Below are 18231 nucleotides of genomic sequence, written 5' to 3' on the forward strand. Positions count from 1 at the left end.
CAGCTGTAGACAGTCACTTACGAAAACCTCTCCTCTCATTTAAGTTTTGATCTCCCTCCATAGTCAGCATTTGGATAGCAAAAGGGAAAGAGATACTGGTATACAGTTCCTGATCATGACTATGCATCAATATTTAAACATTTTAATCATATAAGTGTTGTCTACATAGTGAGGCTATGTGATGTTATTGGGAGTGATACATCTGTTAGTGCTCTCTCTCTCTCTCTCTCTCTCTCTCTCTCTCTCTCTCTCTCTCTCTCTCTCACCTGCTGAATTCTTAGCTGGGTTAGGGAAAGTTGAGACTGCCTCTCTTGTAGCTGCTGCTGAAGTGATGATACTTCTGATGTCTTTGTATTCAATTTCTGTTGAATTTCTGATTTTTCTTCTTCAGTCTCTTCCAAGTGCTTTGTCACTAATTTATTCTCTACTTTTAATTTTTCCACTTCTGCTGACAGTTCCTTAACCATAACCTGCAACTGCTGATTGCTTGTATTTGATGCTGACAATTCCTTTTCCAGTTCTGCAACTTTGTGCCTTGATGCTTTCAAACGCCCTTGCAGTTCTTCCACTTCACCTGAGAGAAAGTGTGTAAAAATTTTATACAGTAAGTTATTTATCAAACAACTCTTTAATGTTATTAATGAAACAATTGGAAATATGGAATTATCTAAAAGGAATATCTTGCATAAGAAGTTCCTTTTACGAATATGGTAGACATTCTGACATACTGGATCAAAAGGTCCACAAATTGGTCTACCATCAATCGTTAAAATAAAATAAAAATTAAAATAAAGTGATGCAGGGGAGATCCCATCGCAACTCTGTTTAACTGTTGGTAGAGCATTCCGCCACATTGGAAACAGGTGGTAGTGAGCACATGGCAGAACAGTTTCACGGAATCTTGGTCAAAATGAAGTAGTGTCAAGGAGCCTTCTAGCGACACCTGCGTGAAAAGCGAAGTGACATCAAAACTGAACAGGAGATTGCCCTTGACCAGATACATTTTTTTGAGCACGTTCATGAACTTTGTTGAGTTTTTGACATGGTGTGAACAGTGACCCACGATAGTTGCTGCGCCAAGTGTTTAGCTATCCCATATATTGGTGAATTTACTGTGTCCACGATTGGACATAGTGGAACTCCCTTCTTGTGTGTCTTTGGGAGGCCATACAGACATGGTGGTATCGGTACCTTCAGGTACAGCCTTCTGACCACATTCTTGTCCATTCCCAAGTTGTAGGAGTGAAATGGTCTTCCTTGTCACCGTTGGATACAATCCTTTCCTACTGGCTTTTAGGATGGGTTTTGTACTAACATCTTGATCTACTTCCAGTAGTCAGCTGTTCGTAGTAGTACTATCATACTGCTTTTATCAGTTGTTAGGAAGACAGTGTCTTCGTCTTCACAGAGGTCACATATCACCCTGTATTCTGTCGCAGAGATTTTAGTTTTCGGCATTTTTACTTTGTCAATGACCCTGCAGGTCTATCTCCTTACCTCTTTGGCAGTACCAGAGTGAATTCCCTGAAAGGCTCCCTCGACACTCTTGATGATTCCCCATTTGTTCGGTTGGTTTAATGTTTAAAGGGACTAAACTATGACTGTAACAGTCAAGTCAACAAAACTACACACTGTAGGAGGGCCTAGGGTGCGAAACCTAAGGGAAGGAAACCCTAAGGTCTACAAAAGAACAAAAAAGCCTAGAGAAGGGAATAAGAAAGTAGAAAAGGGGGAAGGGAAAAAAGCAGTGAGATGCCTCCTGCAGGGAGCAGCCAGAGGACCCCAAAGGCAAAAAGTGCAATGGAGGACATACCCCTCCCCACGTACCAGAGGCACCCCACCCAAAATACCCCGAAAAGACTAGCGATATGGAAAGGTTTAGAGAAGCACAAGAAAACAGAGGAAGGAACACAGCCAAACAGAACAAGCAAGAAGGGGTAAGAAGAGCACAAGATTGAGTAGGGAGAAGGCTAGGGCAGGCCACAAGGTCCACACAGCCCCTGCCTGTTCAGGGCAGAGGAGGCAACAGGGTGTCCTGCCAAACCATCAATGCGCTGATAAGGCTGAAGCACCCCCTGTTGGAGAGCACAGTTAAAACCCCCTTCACGAATAAATCATAAAACCAGGTCACCCACTGATGCATTGACTGCTGACACCGATGGTGCTGCCCATCGCAGAGTGGCTAGGTTAGGACAATCCTGGAAAATGTGGACCTCATCAAATGGGCATCACAACAGTGGGGTGGACCTCACAATGGAAGAGATGACAATGAGTCAGCCAAATACAATGATGCAAAGGCTGCAATGGACGATGGAGACCTTGAGAGAGGCTCAAATTAAGGATCTCCACAAAGTCCTTTATCAGCCGTAGTTTGTTCAGCAAGACGGAGGAGTATACCATTCCACATTCCAAATCCTTAGGACTTGACGGCATAATACCGATTGAAGTTCCAATTCTGGAATAGTGATCTCAAGAGGTGACATACCTATAGCCAATTTGGCCGGTGTGTCAGCAAGTTCATTCTCCAGGATCCCTACACGACCCAGGGTACAGACAAAGATCACTGAGTGTTGACACTGTTCAAGAGCATAAAAAGAATCCTGGATGGCCAGGACCAAGAGGTGGCAAGGGTAACACTAGTCGAGAGCTCATAAACTACTCAAAGAGTCGCTACAGTTGAGGAAGGACTCACTGGTGCAAACACAGATATGCTCAAGATCACAAGAGATGGTTACCAGCTCCACAGTGAAAACACTGCAGCCATTTGGCAAGAAGCAGAGTTCATTACTTCCTGCATTAATGTAAGCAAAGCCATCATGACTGGAAGCCATTGAGCCATTACTATAGACTACTTCTGAACTCCAAACTGTGTCAAGAACGGAGAAGAATTGGCGGCAGAGGCCCTCAGGATGAGCCAAGTCTTTCACATCTTTTAAGAGGTCAATACAGAGCTGTGGATGCAGGATGCACTATGAAGGAGTATGTGGGCTGCCTCCAGAGAACAGAAGGTAGAGGGGAAAGCTGGAGTTCTGGAAAAAGGGACCAGATGTGGGTGACAATGTTAACCCCAAAACATGGGCCACTGTTGTGGGAGGTGGATCTCTGTATCTGGAAAGAAGAGATGGTAGTTCAGACACTCTGGGGAGCAGCAAATGCTTAATGCATAAGCAATCAACCGTTGTTGGTGCAGAAACCGCAACGGTAAAACCCTTACCTCCACTAGGAGGCTGATCATGGAGCTAGTCCGAAAGGCACCTGTTACCAGCCATACCCCACAATGATGTATGGAGTCTATATCTGTAAAGCTGAAGGTGATGCTGATCCACATGCAAGACTCCTGTAATCTAGACAGGGCTGGAGCAATGCTGTGTAAAGCAACATCAGAGTAGAGCAGTCTGGACCCCAAATGGTATTACTGAGACATCGAAGAGCACTGAAGTGCGACCAACACGTCCCATTTAGCTGATGAAGATGGGGAAGGCATGTCAACTGAGCACCAAAGACCAGTTCCAAGAAATGATGAGAGTCCACTGCATTGAGGGACTGGCCATCAAGGTAAAGATCCGGATGGGGATGGACTGTACGACAACAACAAAAATGAACAACACAGGTCTTTGTGGCCAAAAAATGGAAGCCATGAGTGAGAGCACAAGATTGTGCTTGCTGGAGAGAGACCTGCAGGGTCATTGACAAAGCAAAACTGCCAAAAACAAACATCTCTGTGGCAGAACACAAGGCAATACATGACAATAAAGGCAATGTGACAGTACCACTACAATCAACTGATTACTCAGAGAAGACCAAGACAATAGTACAAAACCCAGTCTGTAATCAAGTAGAAAATGATCCTACGCCAACGGTGACAAGGAAGAACATTTCACTCCTAAACAACTCGGGAATGGAAAAGGATATGGTCAGAAAACTGTAATCAAGAGCAGCGATATCACCACAGCTGTATGGCCTCCCAAAGATACACAAGAAGGAAGTTCCACTGTGTCCCATAGTGGACACAATAAACTTAGCAATATATGGGATAACTAAACACTTGGGGCAGCTACTAAAGCCTCTCGTGGGTCACTGTTCACACCATATCAAAAACTCGATAGAGTTTGTGAAGATGCTTCAGGAAACGTATCTGGACAAGGCTGATCTCCTGGTAAGTTTCAATATCACATCGCTTTTAACACAGGCACCACTAAAAGACTCCTTGATGTTATTTGGGAGTCCCTTTGACCAAGACACTGTGGAATTGTCCTGCCACACACTCACTACCACCTACTTCCTATGTGGTGGAATGTTCTACCAACAGTTAAATGGAGCCGCCATGGGAGCCCCTAGCACCTGGCATTGCAAATCTATATACATGGAGCACTTTTGTGGGAACGGCTCACGAAACGCATGCCACGACACGTATGTGGTGTGGCTGCATGGGGAAGAAAACCTGCAAGAATTTCCTGACCACCTTAGCAGCATACATGACAATATGAAGTTACTAAAGAGGTAGAAGAAAACAGATACTTACCTTTCCTTGATATCCCAATAAATCAGAAAACTAATGGCATGCTGAGACACTCTGTCTAAAGAAAACAATGCACATGAACCTGTATTTAAATGGCACTAGCTGCCACCATCAGGCACAATGGGAATCCATGCTCACCACCTGGGTGCGTAGAACATAGCCACATGCAATAAGGACGGTCTACCCACGGAGTTGCAGCATTTTCACAAAACCTTTATGCAGGAATGGCTACCCAGAAACACAGATAAGAGGCACTCTCTGGCACAACAAGAAGAGGAAAGAAGATGACCCGGTAGACGACACAAAGCACCTGGCGTTCCTCCCATACACTGGGCCATCCATGACCAAGATTTCCAGGATTCTGGAGAAAAATAACATCAGAACCATTTTCCGTTCATTGACTAAAATGCTTGCCTCAGTTAAAGACAAATTAGGACTACAGACATCTTGAGTGATATCTGTGAATGTAGCTAGCAGTACATTGGCCATACACAGACGTGTATCTCGTAGCACCATTCACAACATGTGAAAAGCATTCGACTTGGCCAAATGGACAAATCTAAAGTTGCAGAGCACAGCCTGAATGAAGGTCACATGTTTAACTTTGAACAGACAAAGGAGCTGTAGCGGGCAAACTGGATTTGGGACTCGATCATCAAAGAGGCAATGGAGATAAAAGTCCATGATAATCTTGTCAACTGGGATAGTGGTTTCCAGCTATCTCTCCATGGGCTATGATGGTTGAAAGAATACACCAAGAGCGCTATCTTGTAAAGGCCATGAAGGCAGCACATGGAATAGACAGGCAGCACAAGGACATGTCGCATGGACACCCCCCTCCCCCCCAGTGTGCCACGAATTCATCCCCCCCCCCCCCCCCAAAGTATGGCTCTCTCTCTCTGTCACTGTCTGTGACACATTTCTGGAGGCACCCTAATGGTTCAGCCACTGGAGACGAGGCAGAGGAGCCTGTGGTCCAGCGACAATTAAGACATGCAATGGACATGAACCTGATGGCAACAAGTAGGAAAATTGTCAAAACATTGACACGGAATGATGTCTTGACTCCAGTAAACTTCGTCAGAGATTTGCCAAGAAAGCCTGCATTCCAATACAGCAATGATTTATTGTAATCAGAACTGACAACAAAAAATAGCTTCATTATTTTAATCTCTAAGCAAGACATTCGAGCAGTGTGTGATGTTATTTTCAACATCTCTATGTCCTCTTTCATTAACTCTTAATGGTGGTATCCCAGTATGTATTCTGCCCCCTCAGACAGTTAGCAGAAAGAGCAACGAGAGAGAGAATGACTCTTTATTATATTCTACTTAAGATCTTAGTTTTAATTAACAGTCACACATGATTAATCCTTTGACTACTTCATGTGATATTTAGCAGATGTGGGACAGATGTAGCTGTGTCACTCCTCTCACCATGTGCTGTGTGCCAAACACATCCAGTGTGTTGTTCGGTTGGATTTACAGCAAACTCAAAGTGTGGCAAAATTCTGCTGAAAGTGCTGACAATGAAATCATATATTTTACATTGTATTGTCATCTGTTGGCTTTACAGCAGTGTACAGCAATTCATGAGTGCCCAACAAAGTGCTGACTTTGAAGTAAGAAGTCAGTTACATACTACACATTTAAACACCATCTGTTGGGTTTAGACCAAATGATAAGGGATGCAGATAGTGTGCCAACAGCTCTACAGTCGATTAGATTTCATATTTCATCTCAGTTAAATGAAAAACAATCTTACACCTCAAAACTATTTCAGCAGCCAATCAAACTACAAGGGGCGGTTTTTTTTTTTGTAGAATGTGGACATCCGCAGTTGGCTACTGAGCAACTCTTGCACTACACACTCCGCCATTGCCGACCTCAAGGCAACAGTCTGATTTGCACTACAGCCACATAAACATGGCTGCCACCATTGTTGCTCCTGCCAAGTGTGAATTATGAAATGTAATTCGGTTTCTGCAAGCAGAAGGGAATAGTGCAGCAGAAATTCATTGGAAAATGAGCCGAGTGTATGGTGATAACTTTGTGACTAATGGTGTTGTGCGTGAATAGAGCTGAAAGTTTAAAGATGGCCAAAATGACGTGCGTGATGAAGAAGCCCAAGGACACAAGTCTGTCGTTACAGCCAACCTTGTTCAACGAGTTAACAGAATGGTTAGAGACAATCATAGGTTCACCATAACTACTTTGTCTATGGAAATTCCAGAAGCTTCAAGATCTGTCATACACTCTTGTTACTGAACATTTAGGCTACAAAAAAACTTTGTGCTCGTTGGGTTTCAAAAATGTTAACGGACTCCCACAAAAGTCAAAGAATGGAGTCAGCTTTGGATTTCCTTAACCATTATCACAATGAAGGAGAGAATTTTTTGAAATCAATTGTTACTGGAGATGAAACTTGGATCCAATATGACAAACCGGAAACAAAACAACACAATCACAACAATGGATGCATCCAAATTCACCAAACAAACAAAAAAAATTCAAACAAACATTCAACAACAGAAAGGTTACCATGTTTTGGGACCAAAAAGGTGTGTTGCTTGTAGAGTTTATGCAGCCTGGAACCACTATCAATGCAGCTGCTTATTGTGAAACTATGATGTTTGTGGATAGCCATTCAAACAAACAATAAGGAATGCTGACTTCAGAAATTGTGTTGATCCATGACAATGCTCATCCAACACTACTGGCACAACCCAATGGCTCCTTGCACAATTTCACTGGGACATTTTTGATCATCCACTGTACAGTCCTGACCTGGCACTCAGCGACTTTCACCTTTTTCCTGAACTGAAGTCGTGACTAGGACGGCAGAACTTTAAAACCAATGAAGATCTTCAAAACAACATTTGAAATCATTGGCGGCAACATTTTTTTGAAGAGGTTATTGGAAAGCTTGTTCACAGGTACGATAAATGTCTAAATCTTTTCATTGATTATGTTGAAAATTAACCATAAGTGTACAAAACTTTTGGTGATAAAATAATTGTTTTCTATGAACTTGTCTTTTATTTATAGCCTATCGGAGGTTGGGGGAAAAAAAACGGCCCTCGTACATTTACGCTGGTACCAAAGTGATGTTGCAGTCAACCATACTCAGGGTCCAGCATACTTTGATTGCTGTGGTGGTCAACCACATCAAAGGGTGAAGCAATGTTTGCAACTCATAAAATAAAATTATCTCCAAGCATACTGTAACAACCTGCTTTTTGTTTTGCTAATTGTTGACTTTTGTTTAAAGCTGATTGCAGTTCCGTCTTTTCCCCTACAAGTATTCCAACAGTCTGTGCATGAAGCTGCAGTTGTTCTTGTAGAGGGCCGACTTCTCTTGTTAACTCAGCTTCAGACTCTGCACGGACTTTACCAAGATCAGATTCCAACTGCGACAAACGTGATTGCTGTGAAGTAGGAAAGTTTAGCCATTAGTAATTGTCTCTTCAATAAGGATACAGCAAAGTTAAACTTTAGAACTCTAAATATACAGCAAATGCAGAACCTAAACCATATACATGAACTACTGCAAAATTGGTAAGACCACAAGAATGAATCTTAACAAGTGAATGTATTAACATTTGGAGGTACATGTTTTCCACATATGAAGACCAATTACTACTTCACTCAGCACCTAGGACGAAGAAATCGCTAAAGGAGTACTATTCCAAAATACAAGGGTGAGTCAAATGAAAACCTTAAATATTTTTTTAAATATTATTTATTGTGCAGAAGTGGTACAAAGCTGTATCACTTTTCAACATAATCTCCCCCACGCTCATTGAAAGTTCTCCAGTGCTTACAAAGTGCATAAATTCCCTTAGAAAAAAATTCTTTTGGTAGTCCGCGCAACCACTCATGCACCATGTGGCGTACCTCTTCATCAGAACGGAACTTGTTTCCTCCCATTGTGTCTTTGAGTGGTCCAAACATATGGAAATCACTGGGGGCAAGGTTTGGCGAGTATGGTGGATGAGGAAGACACTCAAAATGCAGGCCTGTGATTATCGCAACTGTTGTACGGGCAGTGTGGGGCCTTGCATTGTCATGTTGCAAAAGGACACCTGCTGACAGCAATCCACGCCGGCGGTTTTCCTTCACTATGGCTTCAACTGCTGCAATGTTCTGTGGAGTCACAACCCATTGTGCCTGACCTGGACAAGGAGCATCTTCCACTGAAGTCACACAATTTGCGAACTTCCTACTCCATTCGTAGACTGGCTGGTGTGACAAACATGCATCACCGTGCTGAACCTTCATTTGTCAATGAATTTCAATAGGTTTCACACCTTTACTACGCAAAAACCAAATAACAGAACGCTGTTCTTCCCTGGTGCAAGTCGCAAGTGGGGCGGCCATCTTCATACTGACACTGCGAAGGTACGTGTGCATCTGCACTATGCTGCCACCTACAGGCCATTCTGCACACTGTTTGTAGTACGCTTACCAACTTAAAGGATAATGGCACGAAATTTCGATTTGTTATTACAAATTTAAGGTTTTCATTTGACTCACCCTCGTATCTTCTTACTGAAGCCTACAAGTAAATGACAAATGAAAACATACAGTAAGATTGTAAGTTTAAGAAAATCATCAAATTATTTAGTATTAGTCCAATCTGATATCTTGATGGGACTAACTTCCTTGTTGTAGTGTGAATACAAAACAACTGTTCCCTACAATTCAAAGCAGTGACTATGTTACATTCACTTCAAGCACTGGATGCCATTGGTCTTTGACCACAATCACGTACTGAGCTGCATCAAAAAAAATAATTTTCTCTTGAAATGAGTAAAATGAAGAAAATATTGCTGAAATACCAGAGATTTTTCTTTTTCTTAATTCATGTTCAGACTAAAGCTGCAATTAACTTCAATTTAATGAAATGATGTTGACACTATCACAAATGTAAGCACTCTCCTTTTTGCATCAGAACTACAAACCATCTCCTGCACTGCTTCTGATGTACAGTTCTGTGGAAAAATATTGTAAAGCTTACAGTTACGTGGCAAATATAGTAAAGCTATTGTGCTCAGATTCAAATTTTGTCTTAGTTCTGAGAAAAAACACCAACAAAGTGATAAAATTTTGTCTCCACTATATTTTCAAAATACATTTCCCACAGGGGTAACCTTTGTGTGCACACTTACTTATATGTAAATTGACACATTGGCTACATTAACACAAACACTACATATATTATTAGTGAGCCTCAGCAATTGGGCATGATCTTTGATTGATTTCTTTAACCACTGAAAGACTGATTTATGTTTTAATAACTCCTGCATGTTCTTCCGCCAAACCTGTCTTCCTTCACTCCTTTTATAATTCTCAAGCTGAAATACTTTTTACACGTCATAGTTACCATTCTATCAACTGTTGCATTCCAATCTATTTCTCTCATTTTTAAGCACATGCACCGCAACATACTTTCTCTACAATCCCAGCAGCCATATAATATACCTGTAATTATTTCCAATTGTATTTACATTACTCAATAATTCCATGATTGTTTTTACCATTATGTAGAGCCAACAGTAATTCATCTGATGACTTGCACTATATTTTCAAGAAGTTCTTGTGTTTGCACAATCCTTCCTCTTGTCGTCCAAGGGAGTGCTATACGCTTCGAAACCATAAAAAAATATTAAATTTAACCTCAATTGAGATGTGTTTACAAAATATTAAGTTTTGAATTGGCGAGTGTTGAGAGAGAGACTGCTACTTGTTATGGTTACTTATATTGGCAAGTTGCATTTTAATGTTTTCCACATTGATTTACTTACTAGCTGTAGCTACTGAACTCTTAGGTAAAAGTTTTTGGTGAATGTCACAATGAAAGAGTTGGAAGAACATGGGCATGTGAAATTTTGCTGTAAACTAGAGAAAATTTTACAGAAACATTTTAACTGCTTTACTGAGCATATGGACTGGACTGCATGAAACCGACCTTATTAGCCATGCTTCCTACCACTTATCCGTATATGCAGATTCAGGGATTCAAAAGTTCTGTTAGCTACATCGCAAGTAGCATTGTTTGTTATAAAGCCATAGTACAAATAATAATTTACTATAAATAAAATTCAGTATTTACAAATGTACAAATATTTTCTTTGAAAATACTGTTGTAATCATGTAAGTGTTAACCTACAATATCAATTAAACAGCAGCTAAACTGTAAAACTGTGGAAGTATCAACTTTTAAAAAAGTAGCCACTTTTTTACTAACTGGAAGCATTACAGAGGACATTTAGTGAATTAACATCACACATCACCATCTGAAATAAGAAATATCATAATGACTATAAAAAGCAAAAGTTCACATGGGATGGATTATATCTCCAATAACTCATTACAAAGTTATGGCCCTATAATACATAATGTTCTTAGTCCTTTAAGTAATGAATCGTTAACTCGGGATGTTTTCCCGAAAGATTGAAATATGCCACTGTTAGGTACCTATATAAAAAGGCTGACTCCAAAGATGTCAATAACTATCGTCCGGTGTCACTCCTTGAATCATTTTTTAATAATTTTGAGTTGGTGGTGTACTCTAGGGTTTTCATCTACCTATGTTAAAATGGGATATTCAGCCAATCACAGTTTGATTTCAGAAGGGATCTTCTACTGCAAGCTATTTATACATTTCCTGAGCTAATAACATAATGTTTAAAATGGTAAACTATCACCAACTGGGATCTTCTGTGATTTAATGAAGACATTTAATTGTGTCAATCATAATGATCTGTTTGAGAATTTAACATTTTAGGGAACACAGTTCAGCAAATGCCTGGTTCAGTTCTTATTTGAGAAAGAGAATGCAGAACATTATCTTAGGCTGTTCAATTAATACAAAGAGAGATGCAACATCATCTGCATGAAGAGAAATTGCAGTGGTAGTCATATATAGTGTAATTATTGGCCCATTACTATTCCTGCTTTATGTTACTGATATGCCATTCTATTGCAATCAAGAGGCAGAATTAGTCCAGTCTGGACATGACACATCCAATGTTGTGAAGCTGAGCAAAGAAACATCAACAGAGAAAATAGTAAATGATTTTTTGTGAAGTTTACTGAATTTTTTTGCACAAACAGTCTTTACACTTTGGAAAAAAAAAAAAAAAAAAGTTGCAGCTCACAAAGTTTTGTACTGCTAAAGACATTCCACTGACAATTACGTTCTTAGATGTGCAAACTGATGAAAACTTAAACTGACATTCCATACAGAAGTCCTGCTAAATTCTTTAGGTTCAACTACTTTTGTCATAGTAATAACTGCCAACTTTGGCGATACAGACTACAGTAAGTTAACATATTTTGTGTATTTTCATTCATTGATACCTTGTGGGATAATATTCTTGGGTAACTCCTTGCTTAGATAAAAAGTATTTATTGCAAAAATGAAACTAATAAGAACTATGTATGGAGTTCACACAAATACATCTTTAAGGTATCTCTCTGAGAGGCTGCGGATAGTAACCTCAGCCTAACAGTACTCTCACGGAGTACTGCAACTTCCACAGTTGTATAAACAGAAAAGAAATCCAGGCACCACTTAGAATCATACAACTGAATGTGTAGTATCTTTGAAATAAATTTAGTATACTAAGGGTATTTGTAAATGACCATTTGCCACATTCGTTAGTGTTAACTGAACATGGTCTAAAATGTAACGAAATTAGCTACTATAAACTAGATGGTTATGTAGTGGCAAACAGTTACTGTAGAAAGCAGCATAAAAGGGATGGTATGGTCATCTTTGTCACTGAACATATTCAGTTTAAGAAACTGGCACGTTTAAGTGGGTGATTTTGCAATTCAACTAAAAGAGCATGGAGTAAATGTGATAAAACAAAGTAATGGGAATATATAGGCCACCTTGTGCAGATGTAATCCATTTTCTTAACAGTTTCAATACTTTAATTAGTCACAATGGTCTCAATGACCTTATGTACTTGAAGACTTTAAAACTGACACAAGCTCCAGCAACATAGCTAACATAAACTCCTTAGACCTATTAACTTCTTAAATCTTAGAAATATAATTTCCATGAACATTAAGATCTGAGCTTCTAGTTCTACCAGGATAGAGTACGCAATAATTAAGAAATTGCTGAAGACACAGTTAATTATGGTAATATAGACTTTCATTACTCAGACCACCTTGCACAACAGATAGAATATAACAGTTACGAAATGGGCCCAAAGTAATGAACCATAACAGTCCACTAACATAAAACTGGAAACCGATCAATCTTCTGCTAATCCCAGATTCTGCCTTATGGCCTGTTCTGTCCTCATTGGCCAGAAACTGATTGGTAATTATCGAAAGGCTTCCACTACTGGGGATAGCAAAACCTTACACATTATACAGGATAGTAGTACTATAAAAGCCCAAAAGCAATATGTAAGCTTTCTAGTAAGTATTTCATATCACCAATAGGAAATCTAATACACACTACAACACACATTACAAACGCGCACTGAGAGAAACTAAATCACATCACTCAAACACTGGACTTTGAATTTGATAAGGTTAAGGAAAATGAAATAAACAGGATAATCCTCACATTACAGAAAGAAATACTCAGCTGGTTGGGATGGTACCACAAGTGCTGTAGTTGAAATATGCATAAAACAAATAGTTAAATCACTAAGTTACCTCACCAACTGTAGTGCTGGTGAAAACTCTTATCCTAGTAGTCTAAAAATAAGCATTGTTAAATGGGTGCATAAGAAGGGAAGCACACAAGAGGCTTCAGACTACTACCTATTATCAATGATCCCTACTTTAGTAGTGTGTTTGAAATGGTTATCACTTCTGCACACTCTGCTTATTTTGCAAAAAACAAATTGTTAACAGAAAGACAGCACGGCTTTAGCAAAGATTGTTGCACAACAACTGCAATTAGTGAATTCCTCCACAAAGTGTACATCCTAGACGAATGAATGAACACAACTGGTGTATTCTTAGATCTTTCCAAAGCCTTCAGATCAGTTAACCATGAGCTGTTCATTAAGAAACTGAAAACTTACAATATCAAAGGCTCTGTTCTTTAATCCATAGATTAACCTAACTGTTCTCTTTTGTAACTGCAGTACCTATTCAGGTGCAGGTTTGCCATACAGCCCCACAATTCAATACCATAATTAACAAATGGGTGAATTGTTCCACAGCATACAGAACAAAAATCTTTTTTGGGCAAACCACATGAATTCTGAAAACAAGAAAATCAGCAGTTTTTGTATCAGACAAGCCAATTGCCAAAAATAGATCAAGTCAAACCTAAAAAATTGTATGCTATGGAACAATTCACCGATTTCTTAATTATGACATTGAATTGTGGAGCTGTATGGCAAACCTGCACCTGAATAGAATACTGCAGTTACAAAAGAGAACAGTTAGGTTAATCTATGGACTAAAGTGCAGAACATCCTGCTGCGAAACTTTTGTCCAACATAAACAATGGAAGCTTGAGGTTGCAATATCAACAGCATTAGGAACTGGATAGATTGCTATTCACCGTAAAGATGACTCGTTAAGTTGCAGACAGGCACGACAAAAAGGCTGTTGCAGACAGGCACGACAAAAAGCTGTTACACATTTAGCTTTTAGCCAAAGTCTTCTTCAGCAAAGCAAATATGCACACATTCATACAAAAAGCACATCTCATGCACACATGATCACTGTGTCCAGCATCTCCAACCAGAATACAAATGTCACATGAACAGCAATCTGGATTGGGGTAGGGGTAGGGGTAAGAATGGCACTGTCTGGCAGGATGTGCAAGGACTAGAGGCTGCCAGATCCATAGTCCAGAGTGGGGGCATGTAGGAAAAAAAAATTACGAGTGGAAAAGGGAATGAGAGGAAAAGGAGAGGAACAGGGAAGGGGAATCGACAAGCGGGTATGCCGGCAAACAGTAGAACACAAAAAGAGTGAGGAAATGTGAAGAGGGGAGGAGGCAATACGACAAGGGGGAGGAAGCTGTAGGGTGGATGGTGTGGAGACAGTAGGTTACTGGTACATAAAGATGGAGGAGGGTTCTTGTGGCAGGTCTATAGGAATCTGTTTATGGGCCATCTGGAGAAAAAAATACTAGCCTCCTAAAACATCAAGGACCTCATCTGGTTTATATCCATTCACGATATCATCACGATCGGAACTCAGGGCCAGGATATCCTATCCTCAATCCTTCAACCTCAACACCTTCTCTTCCATCGACTTCAACTAGTACTCAACCCAGTGTTCCACCTTCGCAGATGTTGACTTCCTTTTCTCTGATCGCTCCATCCACAACTCTGACCACATCAAACCCTCCAAACACCAACAGTACCAGCATTTTGACAGCTGCCGTCCCTTCCACATCAAAAAATCCATCCCACAGCCTTGTCACCTGGGGATGGCCAACAGCTCCCATTCCCAGTATGCTGAAGGTCTCACTGAGGCCTTCACAGACTATCCTCCGAAGCTAGCCTGTAAACAAATTTCCTGTGCCATTTCCCCACGCACTCCCATCCTCCCACCACACCCAAGAGCCAGCTACAAAAAAAAGTGCCTCTCAGTCAACCAGTAATACCCCAGACTGGAACAACTATACCACATTCTTCATCAGGGCTTTGATTATCTATGATCATCCCTGAAATGAGGGACATCCTACCCAAGGTCCTTCCCACCCTTCCTAAAGCGGTGTCTGTCACCCACCCAACCTCCACAACAACCTAGCCCATCCCTATGCCACTCCTAATCCCAAACCCTTGCAAGAGAGATCATATCCCCGTGGAAGACGCAGGTGCAAGACTTGCCCAATCCACCCATCAGCACCTCCTATTCCTATCCTGTCACAGGCTTACATTGGCCCATCAGAGGCTGAGCCACCGGTGAAAGCAGCCATGTTCTATACCAGCTCTGTTGCAACTATTGCAACCAACCAGCTGTTCACCAGGATGAATGGCCACCCCAAACCTGCAGCCAAGACCAAAGTAGACCACCCTGTAGTACAACATGCTGCTGAACATAATATGTTTGATTTCAATGGCTGCTTCACAACCCGAGCCATCTGGATCCTCCCCTCCACCACCAGCTTTCCTGAAGTGTGCAAATGGAATTTATCCTTACAACACATTATCCACTCTCAAAACTAACCTGACCTCAACCTATGGTAACTTACTGACCCCACATCCTCCATCCAACAGATTCTGTCCCACTGTCCTATCACCTCCTCCCTTTTCAAATTCTCTCATCCTCTCTGTACGCCATCCTCTGCCAATGTTCTTGCCTGCCCTTTCTTCTTCCCTGCTCCTCCCACTTCTACTACTCATTTTTCTCCCCTCACACCCCACCTCCCAATGCTGCGCCTGGTAGTCTAGTCCCTGGATGCTGCACCAGACAGCTCTCTTCTCACCCCCAATCCATACCCTGCTATCCTTCCCCCTTCCCCGCCCCACTCCATATTGCTACTCGTATGACAGTCACATTCCAATTGGACTGACAGCAGTAATGTGTGAGGTGTGCTGGATTGTGTGAATGTGTGTGTGCTTTCTTTGCTGAAGAAGGCTTTGGCTGTACGCTATTATGTGCAACAACCTTATTGTTGTGCCTGTCTGCAACTTAATGGGTCATCTTTTTGGTGAAGAACAATCTATCCAACACTTAATACTGTTGATACTCCAACCTGGAGTTTCCATTGTTTGATTTTGCCTAATGGCTTTTCTTCCACCCCCCAACTCTGTGCTATTTTCCTGTATTACCACCATACCTGATGTGCTGGTCTTCTCAGTGCCCATTCTTTCTCTTCCTTCATGTGTGTTTTCATTGCCTTCCAAAACGCAGACGCTCTGACTTCTGAGCCCCATTGTATGAACAATCTCGTCCATGCACAGCACATGGCTACATGACTGCATAAATTGTTGGCGTAGAATCTCATGCTCAAAATTCTTCCCAAAGATAATTATAATATTCCTACAGTGTGTAAACTTTTAGATGGCAGACCTCTCCCTAGTCCTGAATCGGTAGAAGACGGTAAACGTCGGGAGGCTTCGGTAGGCACGCAGTTTCGACTGCTGCCAACATTACGTAGCTGACTGTGTTCTACAAGGTAGCCATTGTCGTCTGCTTCGTTACTGTTTTGCGCTGTACTGTTCTGCGTGTTTTTATTGTGCAGTTGCGCTAAACATTATCAAAATGAGTGAAGAGACAGTTGCTGGCCCATCTCGGGAGTCGCCAACAACCCCTACCGGTAGGCCTACGGTTAGAAGGAAACCAGTATTACGTAGCGATGCTCGCAAAATTATCGGATGAATGGTTTGTGAGCGCATAGGATATGTATATATATAAAAACAAAGATGATGTGACTTACCAAGCGAAAGCGCTGGCACGTCGATAGACACACAAACAATCACAAACATACACACAAAATTCAAGCTTTCGCAACAAACAGTTGCTTCATCAGGAAAGAGGGAAGGAGAGGGAAAGATGAAAGGATGTGGGTTTTAAGGGAGAGGGTAAGGAGTCATTCCAATCCCGGGAGTGGAAAGACTTACCTCAGGGGGAAAAAAGGACAGGTATACACTCGCACATACACACACATATCCATCCGCACATACACAGACACAAGTCAAACTTGTCTGTGTATGTGCGGATGGAGATGTGTGTGTGTGCGCGCGCGAGTGTATACCTGTCCTTTTTTCCCCCTGAGGTAAGTCTTTCCGCTCCCGGGATTGGAATGACTCCTTACCCTCTCCTAGTGCGCCAACACTGCAACTAGTAGGCGTGCCTTGTCCCCCCCCCCCCCCCCCCCCAATGGCTCCAACTCCACTCGCCAGCCAATGCTTGCTTCCTCCTCTCCCCCCGCACTCCCCTCACAACTCTGCCGCCTTACAGTTAACACACTGTACAGATCATATTTCCTCCCTCATCCTTGAGCATTTCCACATTTTATTTTCCACACCTACCCGTGCCACACAAACTCCTATAGCTCATCCACTTGTTTTTTCCCATGTTTTTGTGCACTTTTATTTGTTTGTGCGTGTTTATGAGCATTTTTCTATCTTCACATATTTCTGCATATTTTCACATATTTGTGAGTGTTTCGAGTATCTGTGCATGTTTTTGTGTGCCTGTATGTATTTTTTATGCATTGTTTTCTGTTATCCATCTATCCTCACAACCACCCAACACCTTCATTTGCCCATGTTCTACATCATTTACTGTTTCCAACACCATCCCTGCACAATGAACCCTGCTCCATCTTTCTGGAACAGAAAAGTATCCCTTTCCCCGGCTACAGCCTGGTCCCACATCCTGTTCCTTAAATGCTGCCTAAACCATGGAATCTCCCCCGTGGCCTAATATAAAAATTCCTTTTCTGGATCCCACCCCCCTTTCACAATGACCGCCATCTTTTCAGACTCTGCTAGTTCCTTTCCCTCACAAATCCAGTACTGCAAAAACACATTTCCATGGAACAGGCAACCTAGAAACACCTTTGCTCCCTCTGCAAGATACTGCTACTGTGCAATCGCAACTACATACATCACATCTCTAAAGCTGAAATCCTTTCTCTCAAGCACCTGGAAAGAGCAGTCCATACACCACCTCCATAAGTTACCCAATCTGGTAACATCCTACTGCCATCTTGCGATACCCCTATCCAACTTCTATCCTACTTCAGTGTTCCTCCTAGCCAAC

General features: G+C 41.5%; 1 protein-coding gene across 1 annotated transcript in view; it reads right to left on the reverse strand.

The window, feature by feature from the left end:
- The window catches only part of LOC126190818 (golgin subfamily A member 2-like), a 112278-nt gene that overhangs the window by 45286 nt on the left and 48761 nt on the right, over positions 1-18231 (reverse strand). Inside the window, exons 4-5 of the mRNA XM_049931385.1 lie at positions 7751-7946; positions 267-574 (exon numbers count right to left, since the gene is read on the reverse strand). Coding sequence (XP_049787342.1) covers positions 267-574; positions 7751-7946 — 504 coding nt within the window. The remainder of the gene's footprint in view (positions 1-266; positions 575-7750; positions 7947-18231) is intronic.

Source organism: Schistocerca cancellata, chromosome 6 (assembly GCF_023864275.1).
Source record: "Schistocerca cancellata isolate TAMUIC-IGC-003103 chromosome 6, iqSchCanc2.1, whole genome shotgun sequence".
NCBI lineage: Eukaryota > Metazoa > Arthropoda > Insecta > Orthoptera > Acrididae > Schistocerca > Schistocerca cancellata.